Source organism: Tachypleus tridentatus, chromosome 6 (genome assembly GCF_004210375.1).
Source record: "Tachypleus tridentatus isolate NWPU-2018 chromosome 6, ASM421037v1, whole genome shotgun sequence".
Classification (NCBI taxonomy): domain Eukaryota; kingdom Metazoa; phylum Arthropoda; class Merostomata; order Xiphosura; family Limulidae; genus Tachypleus; species Tachypleus tridentatus.
The window spans coordinates 164,898,267-164,919,931 of NC_134830.1; the positions used below are offsets into that span (position 1 = coordinate 164,898,267).

At 34.5% G+C, this 21,665-nt stretch overlaps 1 protein-coding gene across 1 annotated transcript; it reads left to right on the forward strand.

The window, feature by feature from the left end:
- Window positions 1-627: 627 nt before the first annotated feature.
- Window positions 628-16,740, forward strand: LOC143254352 (voltage-gated potassium channel subunit beta-2-like). The gene is made up of 9 exons (XM_076509405.1): window positions 628-733; window positions 989-1,032; window positions 2,075-2,161; window positions 2,939-3,024; window positions 4,213-4,333; window positions 5,813-5,904; window positions 7,631-7,757; window positions 9,332-9,420; window positions 9,803-16,740. The coding sequence occupies exons 3-9, from the start codon at window positions 2,146-2,148 to the stop codon at window positions 9,887-9,889; spliced, it is 618 nt and encodes a 205-aa protein (XP_076365520.1). The 5' UTR covers window positions 628-733; window positions 989-1,032; window positions 2,075-2,145; the 3' UTR covers window positions 9,890-16,740.
- Window positions 16,741-21,665: the final 4,925 nt, after the last annotated feature.

Here is a 21,665-nt window from a genome sequence, read left to right on the forward strand (position 1 = left end):
TGTTAAGATTCGTGTAGTGACAACGAAAGTTATGGTGTGTGTACGAAACTTTATTATTTTTCTTCATTTATGCGAGTCCCCCGATGGGTAAGCGGTAAGTCTACGACCTTACAGCGCTCAAATTCGAGGTTCGATCCCGCACTATAAACACAGTGGATTATCCAAAGAAACAAATAATTTGCATCAATATTTCAATCACCTTTAATAACTAGGATATACATATATATATATATATATTTATTTATATTTCAAAGGTTCGTTACTGAGCACAAAGCTACAAAAGGGGCGATCAGTGTTCTGCCCATCACGAATATCGAAACCCAGTTTCTGGCAGTAGGAGTTCGCAGACATGCCACTGTGACACTGGGGGGGGGGGCTTTCAAGATTTATTTAAGCGTGTGTCCTCGAGTGGTCAGTGGTAGGTATACAGAATTACAACGCTAGAATCCAGGGTCCAATCACCCGCAATGAACAGAACGTAAATGATCTATTGTGTAGCTTTGAGCTTAAAACAAACAAACAAACTAAATTTTTCGTGTCTAAAACTTTAATGCTGTTTGGGGACAATTTTTAAGATATATATATATTTTTTGTTTTGGTAAGTCAATACTCAGAAAATTTTACTCTATAAACAATCACTTGTTTAAAAATAAACGCAGATTTTAATATAAGTTATATTTGCTTACAGGCGATCCAGTTATATCATCGTTACAAAACTGATTTGGACAGGAAGGTAAGTAACTGTGAAGTTTCTTAGATTATATTTGTGAAAATAACTTCGACGAGAATGTTTTATGTGTTGTTAATTATCGTTGTTTTATTCTGATGTTATTGGATCACGTGTTGAGAAAGGATAATTATCGTTGTTTTTTTCTCATGTTATTGGATCAAGTGTTGAGAAAGGATAACTATCGTTGTTTTATTCTCATGTTATTGGATCAAGTGTTGAGAAAGGATAATTATCGTTGTTTTATTCTCATGTTATTAGATCAAGTGTTGAGAAAGGACTATCAAGAAAACAGATAATCGAAGGCAAGTTTAATTATTTCACATTTTTTACTCCCTATAAAATCGCATGTTTATAACATTTCACCCCCTGCATTTTAAAATAAAACCTTCTAACAAAATATTGCAAATCTACACATAGATGTTACTGATTTTAATACATGCATGCTTGTCATAACCTTCTCATGTGTACTCGTGTGATCTATAAAATATCTTAGTTTATTCCTTTAGTGTCTGACATGAAAGTTAGTATGGTTTGCGCTGTTTATTTAGCGTATGACGTATAAACTAGCACGATTTGCATTGTCACGTAATCTATGACGTGAAAGCATGGCTTACGATATCACGTGGTATCTTACAGGAATCTGAACTGGTGTGGTTGATATTGTTGCATGGTGTACGATAAAAAGAATTAGCATGATTTACACTGTGGCACAAACTGTTATGAGACACAACACTGGCTTATTCTTTCACTTTAATGTACAAACTTAAGGTAGCATCCAGAAAATTGTCAAACATATCACTCCAAAACTGGATCGGTGTATTTTTGTTTAAGACTTGACATGGCTTGGAGGTTCAGAATGCTCGACTCGCAGTCTGGTGGTTGTGGGTTAGAATTCCATCATTTAATATACTAGCCCTTTCTGACGAGGGGGCGTTATAATTTTATGGCAAATCCTCTATTCGCTAGTAAAGAATAACTCAAGAATTGGCGGCGAGTGGTATTGACTAACTGCCTTCCCACTAGTCTTACACTGCTAAATTAGAGACGGCTAGCGTTTCACGAAATATAACTAAAATAAATATTTTAGTTTATGACTTATCTTAAGTATTTATATATACGTGTGTACAATGTGATATATATGCATTTTCATTCTTTAGTAAACATAATTTCTAAAATTGCTTGCCCGAACGGCAAATTAACATAATAGTTCTAATCGAAAAAGCTGGTAATTTTTATATATTTCACATACAATTTAAGACTAAAGGCTCTGTTATAGTTACGTATGATTTTCTTCTTTTGTCATTACGTATATTCCTGAGCTACATTTCTATACCTCCACTACAGGCCTTCACGCTTCCTTAATAAGGCTGGACTTGAACTATGTGGATATTTTTCTGGTGAATAAAGCTGACCCCATGTGTCCAATGGAAGGTAAGTAATCTATTAAACTGAACTGGTTCCGTATGCTTGATAGAAGTAATCTGTTAAAATAAACTGGTTCCGTGTGTCTAATGAGTGGAAATTAATGTATTAAACTAAAATGGTTCCATGTGTCTAATAGAAGTAATCTATTAAGATAAACTGGTTTCGTTTGTCCAATGGGTGAAAATTAATCTATTAAACTAAACTGGTTCCGTGTGTCTGAAGAGTGGTAATTAATCTACTAAACTAAACTGGTTCCGTGTGCCTAATAGAAGTAATCTATTAAAATAAAGTGGTTGTGGGTGTCTAATGAGTAACCCCCCCCCCAAGTGCCACAACATTCGCTTTTAGTGTTAAAGTGTTATGACAGAGTGTAACCCATACTTCAGGATGTGAATTACTGATGTGTGGTTTTTGGCTTTTATCACCCACAGTTTTATATAAAAACTGGAAACTGTCCAAAGATATACAAGAGATAAAAAAAGATATACAAGGGATAAAATGAATTAGAACACATTTCCTCCTTTTTTTATGGACTTCTGGCTTTGAATTTAAGCCAGAATTTATTATCTTTCACAAATCATGTTATGCAATTAGCATCAAGTGCAGTTTTTAGGGGTTAAACAAGTACAATATTTGTTTACTTACTGAATTTCTTCAGCTATTAATATTAAAACACAATGCACGTGAACCATTTTAAGGATAAAGCACGATATAACTAAAAAAGTTTTAATCAACAAGAGATACCAAATTAACTTTAAATTATTCATCGTGGTGTACTTCCAGAAATTGTGCGAGCCTGTACATATTGTATTCAACAAGGAATGGCGTTATATTGGGGGACATCTCGGTGGAAGACGATGGAAGTGATGGTATGATCGATGTAAATTCGTAAAATAATTCTACAACTGAATCTTTTTATATTTAAGTATATTTTAGTTATAAGTTCATCTGGGTAACCAGTTTAAGAATGGAGAATGTCGAATTTAAAATTTTGTTATTCTAAATAATCATATATATATATCATAATTTTACTTAATTTACATGTCAACATATTACTTTATCATATAAAGGATTTCCATTAGGCTACTGATTATTACCGAATAGGTTTTGAACCCTAGAATGCTTATTTACGACAAGCTGAGGGGCCGGTCCTACGTCACGAGGCATAAGAAGTGAACGTAGTGCTGGTACTAATAAATTAAGACAATAATTTGTATTTACATTCATAAGTTATTTCACATATAACTTAGTTCACCACCACTTAGACCACAATAGAAATTCTTCTTTGCATCCCCCAAAACAAAAGAGGGATTTCCTGATTATCTTTCTCTTGAACACCCAACAGGGAGCTGACAATGTGCAAAGATAAAGGTTTTCAGATGTAGCACTGTCACTTAGGGTTTGACCTTGGTAAATATGTAATGTTTGACTTGGCATTTTGTGTAAACAAAACTCAAGAGAAACTCAAAAAAAAAAAGAAAAACAATTGCTCCAAGATTGTAGAATTTGAACAATATTATCTAAACTAGCACATTTTTCTCCGGGCGTTGCTCATGGGTGGCGAGGCCGGGTAATAACCATTCTATGACGCGCCCTTTAATTTAATGTATCATCCTACTATGTTTGATTGAGATTTGTTTGGTTTGTTTTAAATTTCGTACAAAGCTACACGAAGGCTATCTGCGCCAGCCTTCTCTAATTTAGCAGTGTAATGTAAGACTAGAGGGAAGGCAGCTAGTTATCACTACCCACCGCCAACTCGTTGGCTGTTCTTTTACCAACGAATAGTGGGATTGGCCGGCACATTATAACGCCCCACGGGCGAGCACGTTTGGTGCGACGGGAGTTAATATTGATGCGAAGAGTTTTATATAGAGAGAGATTGGAAGCATTGAAATGAGATTTTCCTCAGAACTAGATTTAACTTTGAGAAGTAAGTTTTAGTGTCATTGGCTGTTGTGTTATTTCGTAATACCGACATGGAAGTGAAAAACTGTATACAGTAGGTGTTTTGTGCATGAAACAGCAATACTGATATTTTTCTTGTTTTTCTCTAGGAAGCCTACACTATTGCACGCCAGTTCAATCAGATTCCCCCTGTTGTAGAAGAGACAGAATACCACATGTTCCAAAGAGATAAAGTGGAACTTTGTCATCCAGAGATTTTTCACAAAATAGGTCGGTAAATCATTAGGTTAACTCAGACCTATTTAGTTTGTTTTTGTTTTGTTTTTGAATTTAACGCTAAGCTACGCGACCGTTATCTGCGCTATCTGTCCGTAATTTAGCAGTGTAAGACTAGAGGGAAGGCAGCTAGTCATCACCACCCTCCACCAACTCTTGGGCTACTCTTTTACAAACGAATAGTAGGATTGACCATCATATTGTAACGTCCCCACGGCTGAAAGGGCGAGCATGTTTGGTGTGACGGGGATTCGAACCCGCGACCCCAGGAGTACGAGTTGAGTGCCTTAACCCACCTGGCCATGCCAGGACACCTATTTAGTTGAACATGGATTAGATGCAAGACTGGTTATTACAAAAAAATTGTTAATTGTTAGGAAGCACTGAAAACTGTTTGAGTAAAACTGACCAGCATAAAGTCTGATAAGTAAAAATTACGTAATCAAAATAAGGTTGATCAGTACGTAAAGATGTTAATGTAACATTGAGCCACACAAAGAATAGTTAAGGTTTATAAGTACAAAACTTTGTTATCAAAGACTGACTACTACAGAGACAGATGTTAGTGTAAAATTCATAAATTAAAATATTGTCAATATTAGCCTGATTAGGACAAAATGTTTTTATAAGACTGGTCATCAAAACGTTTAATACGAAATTGACTAATGTAAAATATGTTAAATGATGTTATTCAGTATGAAACGTAGTTAATCAGCTTGATTAATACATTATATAATTAAGACATTCATCAGTGCAAATGATTGATAAGGGGTTGGTCAACACATCATGCAATGAACATATATTATTGCTCAATATTTTATACATTGCGAACTGTCGTGTCTGTTCGAGTGCTCGCCCGTCTCTCATTTGTGGCGGCGGCTTCCCAAGCTGCGTTTAAAAAGTTGTATATGCAGTAGAAAGTTCAACATTCACTTTTTAAATGACGTCAGAACAGACATGAATAACGTTGATGCCACGTTATTTCTCAAGCAGAATATTCTACACTAAATTGTTAGGAATTAATCACACTATTATTCACATTCGGAAATGTGACGTAACTTAAATAATAAAATGTAGATTTACCGTGTGTTACTGCTGAATGTTTCTTAGCATGATTGAAATACTCAACAATTACTTTTCGCGATAGATGGTATAAATAGCTCAGATCTACGGCTCTGTATAAGCCAACGGTGTAACACAATTAACATTTTTAAAGTCGAAGAAATAATTTAAACTAATACAATAACTCAAAAGTTTTTCGTTACTGGAGATGGGTACTTTTGCTTTGATTAAGATAAGATAATTCACCATACCAAATGGTTAATATAAAAGTACCAGTAACTTTACCATTTGGTTGATACAAAGGTGTCAGTAAACCCTGTAATTCTAAATTGGTTAATGCTTTATAATTTTAAACAGAGAATTAACAAGAGTTATTATAAGCCACTTAATGTCATATTTTTTAAATATCAGGTGTAGGCACCATGACGTGGTCCCCACAGGCGTTCAGCTTGAATGGTAGATTTGATGAAGGAATTCATTTACTCTCACGAGGAGCTATTAGAGTAAGTTTAATGTTGACCTATTAGAGTAAGTTTTATTTTAATCTATTCTCACAAGGATATATTAGAGTAAGTTTTATTTTAATCTATTCTCACAAGGATATATTAGAGTAAGTTTTATATTAATTTATTCTCACAAGGATCTATAAGAGTAAGTTTTATATTAATCTAGTTTTATTTTCATCTACTCTCATGGGGTTTGTTAGAATTAGTTCATGTTTACCTATTGGAAAAAGTTTTATCTACATTCATAGGGATGTACAGGATAAGTTTTGTTTCTATAATTTTTACACTACTATATTAAAAGAAGTTTTATATTGACATTTTCATGAATTTCACGGAAGCTTCATGCCTTTTCTCGTAAGGAGTGTGTGTATGTTTTTCTTATAACAAAGCCACATTGGACTATCTGCTCAGCCCACCGAGGAGAATCGAACCCGTGATTTTAGGGTTGTAAATCCGGAGACATACCACTGTACTAGCGGGGGGCTTCTCGTAAGGATTTTTTGGGATATCCTATGTGGTCATCTAGTTGACAAAAAATATACTTGGACAATTGTTATATTTATAAACTGTCATGATAGTGTGCAATGACAAGTTTTCTGCTCTACTAATATTAGAAGGATATACTTGTGTTAGTTTCACGTTGACTTAGCTCTATGAAAGGGATTATACTAATGGAAAAAAAAAAACAGTATCTTATTAAGGTAATTGTTATGTTAATTTCTCAAATGTTTTTGGTATTTGTTTTGGACTTACTTTTACATAATGATTCAAATTCCTACAAATATTTATTGGATTGGGAGATTATCCTGTGAAACTTGTGGTTTAAGCACCCAGGACAGAAAGTCAACACGACGTATATTGAATACTTTTAAAATTAACCTTGAAAGTTGAAGAATATTTTTAATCGATAGGTGGCGGTTTTACATGCCTGTAAAGCAATAAGCCACACAATAGGATATATGCGTCGAGACTATCACAAGGTTTGTTTGTTTTTGAATTTCACGCAAAGCTACACGAGGGCTATTTCCGCTAGCCGTCCCTGATTTAGCACTGTAAGACTAAAGGGAAAGCAGCTAGTCATCACCACCTACCGACAACTCTTTTACCAACGAATAGAGAGATTGACCGTCACTTACAACGCCCCCACAGATAAAAGGGTGAACATTCGAACCCGCGACCCTCACATTATGAATCGAGTGCCTTAACCACCTGGCCATGCCAGATCATCTTGTTTTTGTAAAAATTACATTTCACTTATGATCAGCTATCCAAATTAAATGCATTGTATAAAGTAAATGGCCTTTACTCCCCAAATAATAATATAAAAAAGAACTACTTCAGCCAATGTGCCCGGCTTGGCCAGGTGGGTTAAGGCGTTCGATTTCGTAATCTGAGGATCGCAGGTTCGAATCCCCGTCACACCAAACATGCTCGCCCTTTCAGTCGCGGAGGCTTATAATGTGACGATCAATCCCACTATTCGTTTGTAAAAGGGTTGTCCAAGAGTTGGCGGTGGGTGGTGATGACTAGCTGCCTTCCCTCTTGTCTTACACTGCTAAATTAGGGACAGCTAGCGCAGATAGCCCTCGTGTATCTTTGCGCAAAATTGAAAGACATATAATTTTAATGTTATAAGCCTTCTATTTTACCACTGAGGGTACAGGTGAGAGTTTAGATGTTTAAAAAGACAAACATTTTACGTTTCTTCAACGTTCTGTTACAGAACTATTCAGGAATAACTGATAATTCAGCATCAGATGATAATCTCAGTCCTCGACATAAAGCTAAAATCCATCAGCTCTCCATCTTGGCGGATAAATTAGGATGTACGTTGACCCAGTTGTACATGGGTAAGTATTTTGGAATTACCTTCCAACATTTGAATTATACTTATGAACTTACGTGTTAGAACTATCTCTGTAATGTTTCAAGCGTTTATATGCATTTTTATCTTTTTTTTGTAAATAACTTTCGAGCGAATGGTTACAAAAATCAACGCTGAACATTTATCTGAATTTTAATAAATATTTTAAACACTTTACTTTTGATGTCTGGAACAGCGCGAAGATATGAAGGAAGAACATAAAACCCAAACTATTTCTGAAGTTTGGCTATTTGCTGAGAAACTATTTTATGTCACTTAGTAGTTCAATAAAGATATGTCATAGCAATCTGTTTTCACATAAAACTGTAAAGATCCTTTCTCCTACCTTCTCTCCTAAGAATCCATTTAGGATAGCGCCATTGCATCTACTCTGATATCGAACGATTATGATTTTTGTTCGAATGCTCTCTTTAAAACCTATTTAGGCTCGTTCCGCGTCATCTATTCTTATATAAAACAATTACGAGTTGTGCCCATATACTCTATTGAGGACCTATTTAGGCCAGTTTCACGTTAATTTACTCTCACAAGGATCTGGTAACATCAGCTCACAATAAAGCTTTCCTTAGTAACTAAATATATATTTTTTCTTTATTACAACCTTTTAATCCCATGTTTCAGTAATAGGAAGGCGTTCAACTCGTAATCTGAGGGTCGCGGGTTCGAATCTCCGTCGCACTAAACATGCTCGGCCTTTCAGCCGTGGGGGCGTTATAATGTGACGGTCAATCCCACTATTCGTTGGTAAAAGAGTAGCCCAAGAGTTGGCGGTGGGTGGTGATGACTAGCTGCCTTCCCTCTAGTCTTACACTGCTAAACTAGGGACGGCTAGCACAGATAGCCCTCGAGTAGCTTTGTGCGAAATTCAAAACAAAACAAGCAATAGGAAGATATCAACACATTTTGTTTCCGAAATACTTCACACTCGTTTCAAGAGCACATATGGAACTACCTGATAGAAAAAGACTATAAATTATGAAGCTTGTTTATTTTTATTATTCGTACTACACTCAAGACCACCGATAATAAATCGGCCTTTTAATATTCGGCATTTACTTTTTGAACCAAGTAAAATCCCTTATACATTGCGGGAATCTGTACGTCGAAGTATATGTGGTTCAACTTTATTCTTTAACCTGTTGACTGCCAAGTATTTCAGCTGCTACAATACAACTCTAATGCTTCTTCATTTTGTAACTTTTTTCGTGACGCCATTTTTGGATCGAAAGTGAAACAATTTGCAAGTTTGTCAAATGTATGTATGGTGCTGACATCTAGCGTTGAAGTTAGGTATTATTGAGAACGAATTAACTCGTCCGTGGCACTGTGTTACCGATCGGCTTGGACGAATTATCTCGTCTGCGGCACTGAACAGGTTAATACATTTTGTTTCCATTTATATCTTAGCATACTTGTAATGAACGAAAATTAAAAAAAAAATTGTGAAAAGAAAGTAAGCGATACATTTGCAACTTTGGCTATACGATCGCTATAGTTTTATGTACCACAGAGTGTTTTCATTCTCTGGATTTGTTTCAGCGTGGTGCCTTAAAAATGACTGTGTCCACTGTGTGCTTACTGGAGCTTCGTCAATGGAACAGCTTCTGGACCACCTTCAAGCCTTGCAGGTAAGGAGTCATAGGAGAAGAGTGTGTGAATTTCATTATACTGATCCAGAAGTAAAAGGATGGAAACTCTGTGGTCATTACTTATACTAGAAATCATCCAAAACTTTTTTTTTTATTAAAATCAATCCGCTTAGTGATTGAGTGAAAGCAAGAGTAGACATACATATAAACTGAAATACTTGTAAATGTTTTCTAAAGATGGCTGGTATGGGAATTGCAACTTCAATTAAAATAAAGTACACAACAGCGTGTCGACCTTCTCAGGTCATCTTCAGATTAACATCTTTGTTTTTAGAATACATTTTTTACTTCAAGTGGGTTTCTCGTCATCATGGATATACTGAAATATAGTGCATAATTAGAACATTTCTCTCACTGCTAGGTAGTGCTTCAACTGGACACACGCGTTGTCAAAGAAATTGAAAAGATTCTTATGAATAAGCCAGTGCGGCCGCAAGTGACCAGGTGACTAGGAGTGTCTAGGGATCCCTGGGGTGTTAGGGAACCCAAACAAAAATTATTGGAGGGGAACACTCAGAATGGGAGAGAAGGAACAGATAGAGAAAGGGGTAACTCAGTGGATGCTGCACAGATCCATCGTCTGGAAGGTCACTGGATCCTACATAGAGTTCTGAACGCTTGCTCCATCCAATAATCCAGTGTAGTACTTTAGAAAAAAAAATGTAACAAATGTAACCGTTTTGATTGGACAGATGTAAATGTCGATCAATGCGATTGTTTGAAGATTTTGCGCGTAACATCACTCGAGGATGGTGCCGACAATATTACATGTCAAGACCGTTTCTCGTGTTTAGTCAACTTTTACCTATTCCTAGAAGAGAGAAATGTGTTCTCCATAAGAACAAAAGTGAATGGGGCGGAATGTTAAGCCTAAAGTCCGTTATTTTCTAATAATCAAAATTTGAGTTCGAGAAAGTTCGATAAGTGATGTTTGAACCTATTTCATACTAAGTTCTTCTTTACCTTTGCTTGTTCCATACATTGTTGTATCTGTACTCTAGTACACCCTGTTTTTTGTTCTATTCTTCCCTAACTCATTCTATTCCTTGTTCCACCTTAGTCTCAAATAACACATCTCTTATTGATCTCTATTCTCCCATGAGCCATTTGTTGTTTAGCCTCTAATCCCCTCATGTTATATATTCCTTGTTCTACCTTGGTATCAAATAACACATCTCTTTTTCATCTCTATTTTCACTTGAGTTATTTCTTGTTTGGTCTCTAATCCCCTTATGTTACGTATTCCTTGTTCTACCTTGGTATCAAATAACACATCTCTTTGTCATCTCTATTTTCACTTGAGTTATTTCTTGTTTGGTCTCTAATCCCCTTATGTTACGTATTCCTTGTTCTACCTTGGTATCAAATAACACATCTCTTTGTCATCTCTATTTTCATTTGAGTCATTTCTTGTTTGGTCTCTAATCCCCTCATGTTACGTATTCCTTGTTCTACCTTGTTATCAAATAACACATCTCTTTTTCATCTCTATTTTCATTTGAGTCATTTCTTGTTTGGTCTCTAATCCCCTCATGTTACATATTCCTTGTTCTACCTTGGTATCAAATAACACATCTCTTTTACATCTCTATTTTCACTTGAGTCATTTCTTGTTTGGTCTCTAATCCCCTCATGTTACATATTCCTTGTTCTACCTTGGTATCAAATAACACATCTCTTTTTCATCTCTATTTTCACTTGAGTCATTTCTTGTTTGGTCTCTAATCCCTCATGTTACATATTCCTTGTTCTACCTTGGTATCAAATAACACATCTCTTTTCATCTCTATTTTCACTTGAGTCATTTCTTGTTTGGTCTCTAATCCCTCATGTTACATATTCCTTGTTCTACCTTGGTATCAAATAACACATCTCTTTTACATCTCTATTTTCACTTGAGTCATTTCTTGTTTGGTCTCTAATCCCTCATGTTACATATTCCTTGTTCTACCTTGGTATCAAATAACACATCTCTTTTACATCTCTATTTTCACTTGAGTCATTTCTTGTTTGGTCTCTAATCCCTCATGTTACATATTCCTTGTTCTACCTTGGTATCAAATAACACATCTCTTTTACATCTCTATTTTCACTTGAGTCATTTCTTGTTTGGTCTCTAATCCCTCATGTTACATATTCCTTGTTCTACCTTGGTATCAAATAACACATCTCTTTTACATCTCTATTTTCACTTGAGTCATTTCTTGTTTGGTCTCTAATCCCCTCATGTTACATATTCCTTGTTCTACCTTGGTATCAAATAACACATCTCTTTTACATCTCTATTTTCACTTGAGTCATTTCTTGTTTGGTCTCTAATCCCCTCATGTTACATATTCCTTGTTCTACCTTGGTATCAAATAACACATCTCTTTTACATCTGTATTTTCACTTGAGTCATTTCTTGTTTGGTCTCTAATCCCCTCATGTTACATATTCCTTGTTCTACCTTGGTATCAAATAACACATCTCTTTTACATCTCTATTTTCACTTGAGTCATTTCTTGTTTGGTCTCTAATCCCCTCATGTTATATATTCCTTGTTCTACCTTGGTATCAAATAACACATCTCTTTTTCATCTCTATTTTCACTTGAGTCATTTCTTGTTTGGTCTCTAATCCCCTCATGTTACATATTCCTTGTTCTTCCTTCTTCCAGTAAATTCATTCCTTGTTCCACTTCTCATGTGACATGACTCCTCTTTCGTTTCACACCTTATGTCATCTTAATCTTGTTCATTTTTGTTCTTCGACATAACTCCTTCCTTGTTCTATGTCAGCCTCAAATAGCTCATCGTTGAGTGTACTTCTGTTATGGATAAGCTCAATTCTTGTTAATATTATACATATCTGGTTAATTCTTGTCATCCGTTTAATACATTTGTTATTCCACAAAGGATTTAACAGGTTAAAGTGTGAAATTAGCTCTTTCCTTAGCTTAGATCCTTGAGAAACATTGTTTTACGGGTTAAAAGTCAGAGCAGATTATGCACCACGTTTTTCGTAATCTGAAGTGCAAACGTCGTAGAACACAAGCTGAGCAAAAACGTGTAGGTTTGGTATATTTAAGCTTGATTTCAGCGCATGCAAAAAAAGCAACAACAAACAACTCACCTACTTCACAAAGTTAATGAGTTTCAAATAGAGATGACTGGAATATTTGTGACTTACAGTAAATAATAAAAACAAATGACATATCAGTTCTGTAAAATTTGTGCACCACACAAGACATAATCTGCAAGCGAAATATATATGTACACTGTAACTGAATTCTATAACTCCTTGTTACAAACTCGTAACTAAATATAACTTACACGTTTTCATGAGAAGTAGTAAAAATAAGACTCAAGTAGAAAATATAAAATCATAAATGTTGAATTAATGTGTTCAAGTAATGGATTACATGGAAAACATGTAATGTTTGCCTTATTTATTGGAATTATATCGAAATCAAAATATTGTCTTAATATATATTATTGCCCCCCCTAGTAGCACAGAGGTATGTCTACGGAGTCGTATCACTAGAAACCGGGTTTCGATACCCGTGGTGGGCAGAGCACAGATAGCCCATTGTGTAGCTTTGTGTTTAATTCCAAACCAACAAAACCTACATTTTATATATATGTATTATCAATCCGACCTTTGGGAAAGTGTGTGTTTTACGAAGTAAGTCCATTTTATGATATAAAATAACTATCGTTTCTTATTCTCTAAGCATATAATTAGACGCTTAATACTTCCAATATAATCTTGAAAATCAATGTAATCTTGATGGACAGAGTACTTAGCTTTTGACACTTTTTGTACTACTTTCAACAGTTTAAGACTGAATTATAAATTACTAGAAGCTTGAATCTCTTCCAACTTATCTTACAACTACTTAAAGGTTCGTTACACGACTAAGGTTTTGTTCTCAGGAAATCCAATAATCCTAGACGTTGACGGACTAATTTTTACTTACTACTAGGTTCCCATGGTTCACTGTACTGACCCTGGCTGAACTGTTTGGGTTATTATGAATCAGTGTTCTGTTCGTTTGCTAAAACGTATCGATTCTTATGAACCATTGTATTGATGCATTGCTGAACCATCAGGGATCTTATTAATCACTGTTCTTTTTCTCAACCACTTTTATGAACAACTATGCTGGTCTCTGGTTGTACGATCTGCGTTCTTATGAACCTGTAATCTCCGTTCTTTCGCTGTACTACCTATAGGATTCTATGAATTACTGTTCTGTTCTTTCGCTGAACCATGTGGGTACTTATAAATCACTGTAGAGGTTATCAAACGTAGAAAAGTGTTACGATACAACCGGATTGATTGTTAAATTCTTACGAAACATGTTTTAGAGAAGTAAGTCATCTGACTTGTAAAGTCTTAGATATTACAAGTCACTGGGAAGGTTTTTCTGGAGAAATAATGTGCCCGACTGTTAGTAGCTTGAATATTATACATTACTGGAGAGAATTCCTGAAGAAGTAAAGTAGCTGTTACTAAGCTTGGATATTATATATTACTGAGGCGGTTTTCCGCAGAAGCAAGGTATCTGGCTATTAATAGTCTGTATAACAAATTATTTGAATCTATCAACTGTGACGTTAGCTCACGAGAACGAATGTAAATGAAGAATAGACGTTGCCATATTGGTTAATGTGCACACAGGAGCCCTAGTAATGTCTTGAGAAGAAAACGAAATAACCAAGACGATTTTACTGAAATAACCAATTTCTACAACGAAATTTATCAGTATAGGCAAGGTTATATAATTCACAGAGTGGCTTTTTAGTTCCTTAGCTGCATATGTGAGAAACTATGGTTCGATTTTTTTCTCTTTTTAGATGTAATATTATTATTATTGAAACATATTAATTTCCGTCAAATAAAATAATTTATGTTGTAGAAATGGAGTTACCTGAATAAGATGGAGCAGTGTCAAAAGTCACGTGAACACATTACAGTGAGGTCGAAAGTTACGTCACGTGAAACTAAAGCCACGTGCACGAAATACAATAATATTGAAACAAAAGCCATGTGAATAAAATACAGTAATAATGGATACGGTGATGAACAGTAGAAAGTAAAATGGCGTCAGCATCTTGGACTGAAATGTACAGTGGCAAAAATAAATAATTTACTTACTGTAAATATCTATTTAAAGATAATGTAATAATTTGGATAAAAACGTCGCGTGAACAAAACGATGTCACACCGAAAGTAAAATAAGTAATATAAAAGGGAACATTAAATAATTGAACAGTTGGAAATGTTTCTAAGTAACCGTTCACCTACATGTCTGTCGAATAGCCGTGAAATTAGAATAGTATTAAATCATATTCGTTTTTAACTTTCTTTTGTTGCGAGAAAATTATATGGAATTTATTTCCCCTTCAAAGGATGTTTACCAAGTGCCTTTATAATTTACCCATGGCATTTTGCTAACATGAAATGTAATGTAAATAATTGCACAAGCCTTACTTACCAAAAAAATTTTCCGAACCCGATAAGACTGCTGTTGTCGTGTGAACTCAACGAATATACTTCAGTCTCGTTTGTTATGTGCATTATGCAGCACCTAATAAATAAAGAAATGAACTGAGAACGCTCAAAACATTCGCTTTTCCATAATTTATTTGGTGCCTGAAATGAAAAAAAAACAAACAAGAAACTAACCAATGAGAGTAATATGCTTTTCATTAAAGCAAACATTAACAGCCTAAAAAAATTCGAAAGTGATATTTAGGTTTACAATTTGGTCGGTTTTCAGTAGCAGACAGTCGAGTGATTAATTGAAGACGTGAAAACTGTTAATTAGCCTTTCTTTTTTTTATTCTTACTTTCCGTCCAAAGCTGGTCGAGGGTTCGACTCCCGGTCATACCAAACATGCTCGCCCTTTCAGCCGTTGGGGCGTTATTATGTGACGGTCAATCCCACTATTCGTTGATAAAAGAGTAGCCCAAGAGTTGGCGGTGGGTGGTGATGACTAGCTGCCTTCCCTCTAGTCTTACACTGCTAAATTAGGGACGGCTAGCGCAGATAGCCCTCGAGTAGCTTTGCGCGAAATTCAAAACAAACGAACAAACCAAAGCTGGCTTTAAAAATATTGTGCCGAGTTATTCAGACAAAGTTTCCGGCAGTTTCTCAAGTTTAAAGCATGTTGTTTGTTAATTTGTCGTAACGATAGGTTAATTTTTTCTGTGTAGGATCAGAAACACCAACGACCTAGAATTTACTAAAGTTATTTAACGATACACGAAACAAAGCACGATCGTTTTGTAGATAAACGATGATTAGGTGTTCTTGTATTCATTCAGTTTAACACTCTGTCATTGCACACCATTTTAGAGTTGTTTCACGATTGCTAATTTCGTTACATTTTTATATAAATAACTGCTTCAGATTTAAGATATCAGAGTGTAATATCCTTTTATAAACTTCTTACTACCGCTAAGGTTACAGCTTTTTACAGTAAGCGATTAGAGTATAAAATAAAAACGGAATCCTCAATAGCCGCGGCACTGGAAATTCTTTCAGACAAGATTAGAGTACATTAGTCTAGGAGTCCTTTCTCTTCACTCTTTTTTTTTCAAACCATATTTTTGTGCACCGGTAATACCAAGCGTGGGGCGCGCATATACCATGTTTCATTTTATTACTCACCAGTATCTCTACCAGCCTACTATCCACAAATTGAAATTATTTCAGTCAAGATTAGGGTCTAATTATCTATGAGATGTGGGGCGTGGTCAAACGTATAAATCAAAAAAGTTTGACTTCCTGAGTTCAAAACTGTAATTAGATTTCAAATCGGTTACGAGATAACAGAGAAATGAGCTAAAAGTTTGTACATTAAAAAACAACTCAAAACCGTTCTGTGAGCCGTTCTGCCGCGGCTAAAAATAATAATACTTCCACAATTTCTTTACACAAAATGTATCACATTACTTCTCAAACTTCTATAATTTTTATTCTTATTACGATACTACTATTTTCTTCTTAAATAATGAAAGAACAAAGAAAAGAGTTTTGCTTAGACATTTCTTACAATAAGAAGGCAAAATTAATTTTAAACAGCATATATTTCTATTTAATAAACTTAAGTTAATATTGCATGCCGGTTGTGTGTATTTTTTAAAAATATATTATAGCACTTAAGGACTTCTGAATAATTTCAAAAAATGAAAAAATAGATGCTTTCCAGCTTTATCCACTTATGTTATTTTTCTCTTATTTAATATGAATTTGAATTATTTTTGTTATTTATTTAAAGTAATTTAATTTAAAATTAGTTCAACAAAGCAAAGAACTGGTAATATACTCTGTAGAAATTGAAATGAACTGTAGTTTTATGTAAATTTTTTTTAAAATACTTTCTTCTCTGCTTGTAGATAATTAAGTCCATAAATCACATTTTTACCACATGAAATGCTGAGTAGCTTGTTATTTTTCTCAAATTCGTAGTCGTCTGTCTGTATCTTTGTCAATCTCAATTCCATTTCTATATTATTATGCACATGGTCCGAGCGTTTCCTGGAAATTAGCGCCTGAACTGTGGATTTGAGAACTCGTACGTCGAGACATATTGCGGTAAAAATATCTTTTATAACACTTAGATAATACTTTAAATTAGTAAGAAAAGTAGAAGACTTTATTAACTGTTTTTTATTTTGGCTTCAAACTAATGCTGCTACTCAGTTTTTTTTCACCTAAGGTTATAAACATACTTCAGCATACTTCACTTAATCGTCTTAACTTCAGCCATATTACGTTTTAAGCCTCGCAAAATAAAGAATGGTATTCAAATACATTTTATACTGAGGATTCACTAAATTGTTTCACGATTGACAAGTTATTTTGTGAAAGGCCAGAAAAGTGTTGAAATAACTTACAATATCCTGCAAAACCATTTACAAATCCGACCGAAATGAGTACTGAAACCTATTGTTCTCTGCAAAACTATCTCGATCTTACGGAAGGTCGACGAAAACAAATAAGCAAAACTAAGACTATCTCGTATAACATTATTCAATGTATTCACTGATAATAAATATTTTCCTTGGGTGAGTTAATATCTTTTTACTTTGACTCTTAGACTGAAAAGTACAATTATCAGAAGAAAACATAAAAATAACTGAAATTTCTATCAGAAATATTACTACTGTGTAATCCTAATAATGTTGTTAGCGGCATCTATTGACTCAAACTTGTAATTCATTATTACAAATAATAAAATACAAAATATGAAAATATCTTCTTTTATTGTCACAAGCGAAAAATGAATTTTAATAGTTTAGTACATTACTTAAAAGTAGGCCCAGAATGATAGGACAATAAATGGAATTATGTTATACGTAATTAATGAAATTTCAGCGTTTTTTAAGTTACTTTTACGTGACTAATGCTCTGATAAATTTGTGATTTACCAGCCTTATCTCTTAATCACATAAATTTTAAAATACATAACAATAGCAACAGTAAAAAATACGGTCGTTTTCACATTTTGTTTAATCTCAATGAACTTCTGAAGTATTGACGAAAACCACATTTAAAAATGGGCTATCAAAAAGTATTAATAACTTATGAATTTACTTACAACACAAACATGTCGTACAAGAAACAAACAAGAAAAGTGCCGATAAAATTTGGTGTTCGGTTTCCAGTAATAAACAAATCATAGATAGTCCAATATAATACTTTTTAATAAATAGAAATCAAAGTGAGATTATTTAGGCCTGGCATGACCGGGTGGTTAAGGCATTTGACTCGTAATTTGAGGGTCGTGGGGTCGTCGCCCTTTCACTTGAGGAGGCGTTATAATGTAACGGTCATTCCAATTGTTGGTTAGTAAAAGGATTAGTAAAAGAGCAGCCCATGAGTTGGCGGTGGGTGGTGATGGCTAGCTGCCTTCCCTCTAGTCTTACACTTCAAAATTATGGGACGGCTAGCGCAGATGGCCCTCGTGTAGCTTTGCGCGAAATTGAAAACAAACCAAGATTATTCGTATATTTTAAGACATCTACTTCCAATTAACTAAACATATTCGTTTCCTTTTATTACGTTTATCTTAAATAAAGCAGCAAACATATTAATTTCTTATACGGAGAAAAATTCAAAGCATTACCAAATAATGAGGAAAAACTATCTGTAAAAACACTGTACTCATTTGAGTAACATTATTATCAGACATTTTAACGTAACGTCTAGGGACAACATAGGACCTTTTTGGCCTATTTCGGTTATCACGTCCTCTAAACTAAACTATTATCAATTTTCAAAAAACTTAAAGCCGGTCCTTATAACTCGCATCGTTATCACACTCTCTATTAAACACACTGCTTCTATAACATCCGAAGGAAACAAGTTTCAAAGACCAACTAACGTGGTAGACAAATAAAACTATTTTAGCTGAAGATGATTCCTACCCTACCAAAACTTTTACCTGTCTTCTAGTCCTACTATTCTCACAGTTAAGTATGAAAATCAATGATGCATCAACATCAACAATTCTCTTTACAATTTTAAACACCTCAATCAGCTCCCTCTGCCTTTTCTTTTTTCAACTTTATCTCTCATCATATGACAACCCCTCCTAATGTCCTTCCAAAGGTAAAGAGCCCAAGACTGAAAAAATCCTCCGAAAGCGACCTATAAAGTAAAATTAAAATCTATTTGGACTTGTATTCAATATTTCTGTAGATACAATCTAAATTCCTTCTTGCCCTATTACTAGCAACAAAGACACTACTTGAATGGCTTTAGAGACTGATCAGCTATTACAGCAAGATCCCTTCCTTTCATAACATTGTTAAGGTTTTTCTAATCCAATTTATAAATCAAATTACGACAACCAACATGCATTAATTTGCATCCGTTATATTTGAAACCCATCTGCCCAACTCAATAAATGATCTAAATCCTTTTGTATATCAGCAGTATCATTTTCACAGCTTGCAAAGCTTTAATATCATCTGTAAATGTACATTAAAAAGAGCAAATGTCTTAAGGCTGACCCAACTTGTGACATTTCCAATTTGATTGAACTCCACCCATAACAACCCCCTGGTTTTTTTCCATCCAGTCACTCTTCTTTCCAATTTGTTAACTTATCTCCCATGACGATAGAAATAATGGTTTTACAAACCTTTTATGTGGCACCTTGTCAAATTTGTTCTAAATATTCAGATACACTTTTTCAAACAATAATAAAATTCTGTTAAACGACTTTCCAAGACATCTTTTATCAGACTTTCCCAAACTTTTCTCACTACTGACGTAAGTCTAGTAAGCCTATAATTACTGGGACAGTTTCTATTACTTCCCTTGGAAAAGGGAATTATAATAGTTAATTTACAATTTCTTTCACCTGCCCACCATTCAAGGACTTACATAAAATAGTAACAATAGCTCACAATCCTTGACCTTATTCAAAACCGTTAGAGAAGTATTATCTAGTCCACAATACTTGTCAAACTTACAAACTTTTCATAACAAGTTCAGAAGTAATGCAATCATATTGTTTCCATCTATTAACTGTTCCAAATGAAGAATACTAGTTAAATCTTCATTGGTAAAAAACTGACGAAAAATCAGATACAAGCCTTCCTTTATAACACCTAAAGAGTCCCATCCTAACATTTTGTTCACCCTTAATGTATTTAAAAGAAATCCTTACTGTTAATTTTTACATTTTCAGCTAACGTTTTCTAATACATCTTTCTCTGATGTTCTAATTTCCTGCTTGACCATCTTTCTGGGTGTTATATAATATTGTAAATCTGTCGTACCAGTCAGTTTACATTTCTTAAATTTATTATACTTTTCATTAACTTTATTTCTCATACTCTTTGCAAACCAACCTGGGTTTTCACTTGGAGCTACTCCTTTTTTTCTTTCTCTAAGGAATATGTTTATTGTGAATATTTAAAGATTTATATTTAAACATTTTCCACATCTGATCAGTATCTCCAACTTACAATAGATAATTATTGTCGCATCCCTTAAAAATGTGCAATTTTTAAATCTGTAACCAAAATATCACTATTTTTATTTTCAATATGCAGTAAAAAATCGAACCTAATAGAACAATGATCACTTGCACTCAGACGCTCTCCAATTATAACCCTTTCAACAATTTTTATGTTAGAAATTAACAGTAAATCTTGACCAATTGCTAAAGAAAAACATCTTGACAAGTTTCCAAAAATACTTTCTCTCGTGGTTTGAGTCTCACATTTTCCAGTCTATATGCCTGAAAAATACGACTTGATCGTAATCTCATTGTAAAGTTTCTCATTAATTTCATCAGCATCATCTGGTCATCTGTAACAAATTCCCACTAAAGTCTTTCCCCTTTATATACACTAATAGAACACAAATGAGTTCAACCTCCCTGCCATTATCTTTGATATCCTCAACTTTAACAACAAGCAGCTCACACTTTACATACGAAGTCACCCTCTCTCTTTAGCCCTCTATCAAATAACCCATAACCCCGTATTCCAAAGAAAGTTCACTCATGAAAATAATCTACATCTATCCATGTTTCAGTTATTCCCATTGTATGAAAATCCTCCATTCCGAATCATGCTCTGAAGTCTCTGTTTTATTTCTTATACTTCTGACATTACAACAACAACAATTAAGCCTATCCTTATAACTACTTCTATACTCATTTCCTACACTAAACGTTTCTATACATCCTTATCTTTAGAGCCCGGCGTGGCCAAGCGTGTTAAGCCGTGTGACTCGTAATCTGAGGGTCGCGGGTTCGCATCCCCGTCGCGCCAAACATGCTCGCCCTTTCAGCCGTGGGGGCGTTATAAGGTGACGATCAATCCCACTATTCGTTGATAAAATAGTAGCCCAAGAGTTGGCAGTGGGTGGTGATGACTAGCTGACTTCCCTCTAGTCTTACACTACTAAATTAAGGACGGCTAGTACAGATAGCCCTCGAGTAGCTTTGTGCAAATTTCAAAAACAAACAAATCTTTATCTTTTGTATTTAGTTTATCCTGACCCTCGTCAACAACACGTTGAAATTTCACAACAAAACAGTTATTATCTAATATTTTCTTATGTCTTTAATTATAACGGAAAAGGTGAAGCTAACGAAAACCAACTATATAAAAGTGTATGTATGCAAATATTATTTAGTTAAGAAAACCGAAAACTTTAATAAAAACAATGTTCATATTATATTTTACTTCTACTAACCTGTAAACAT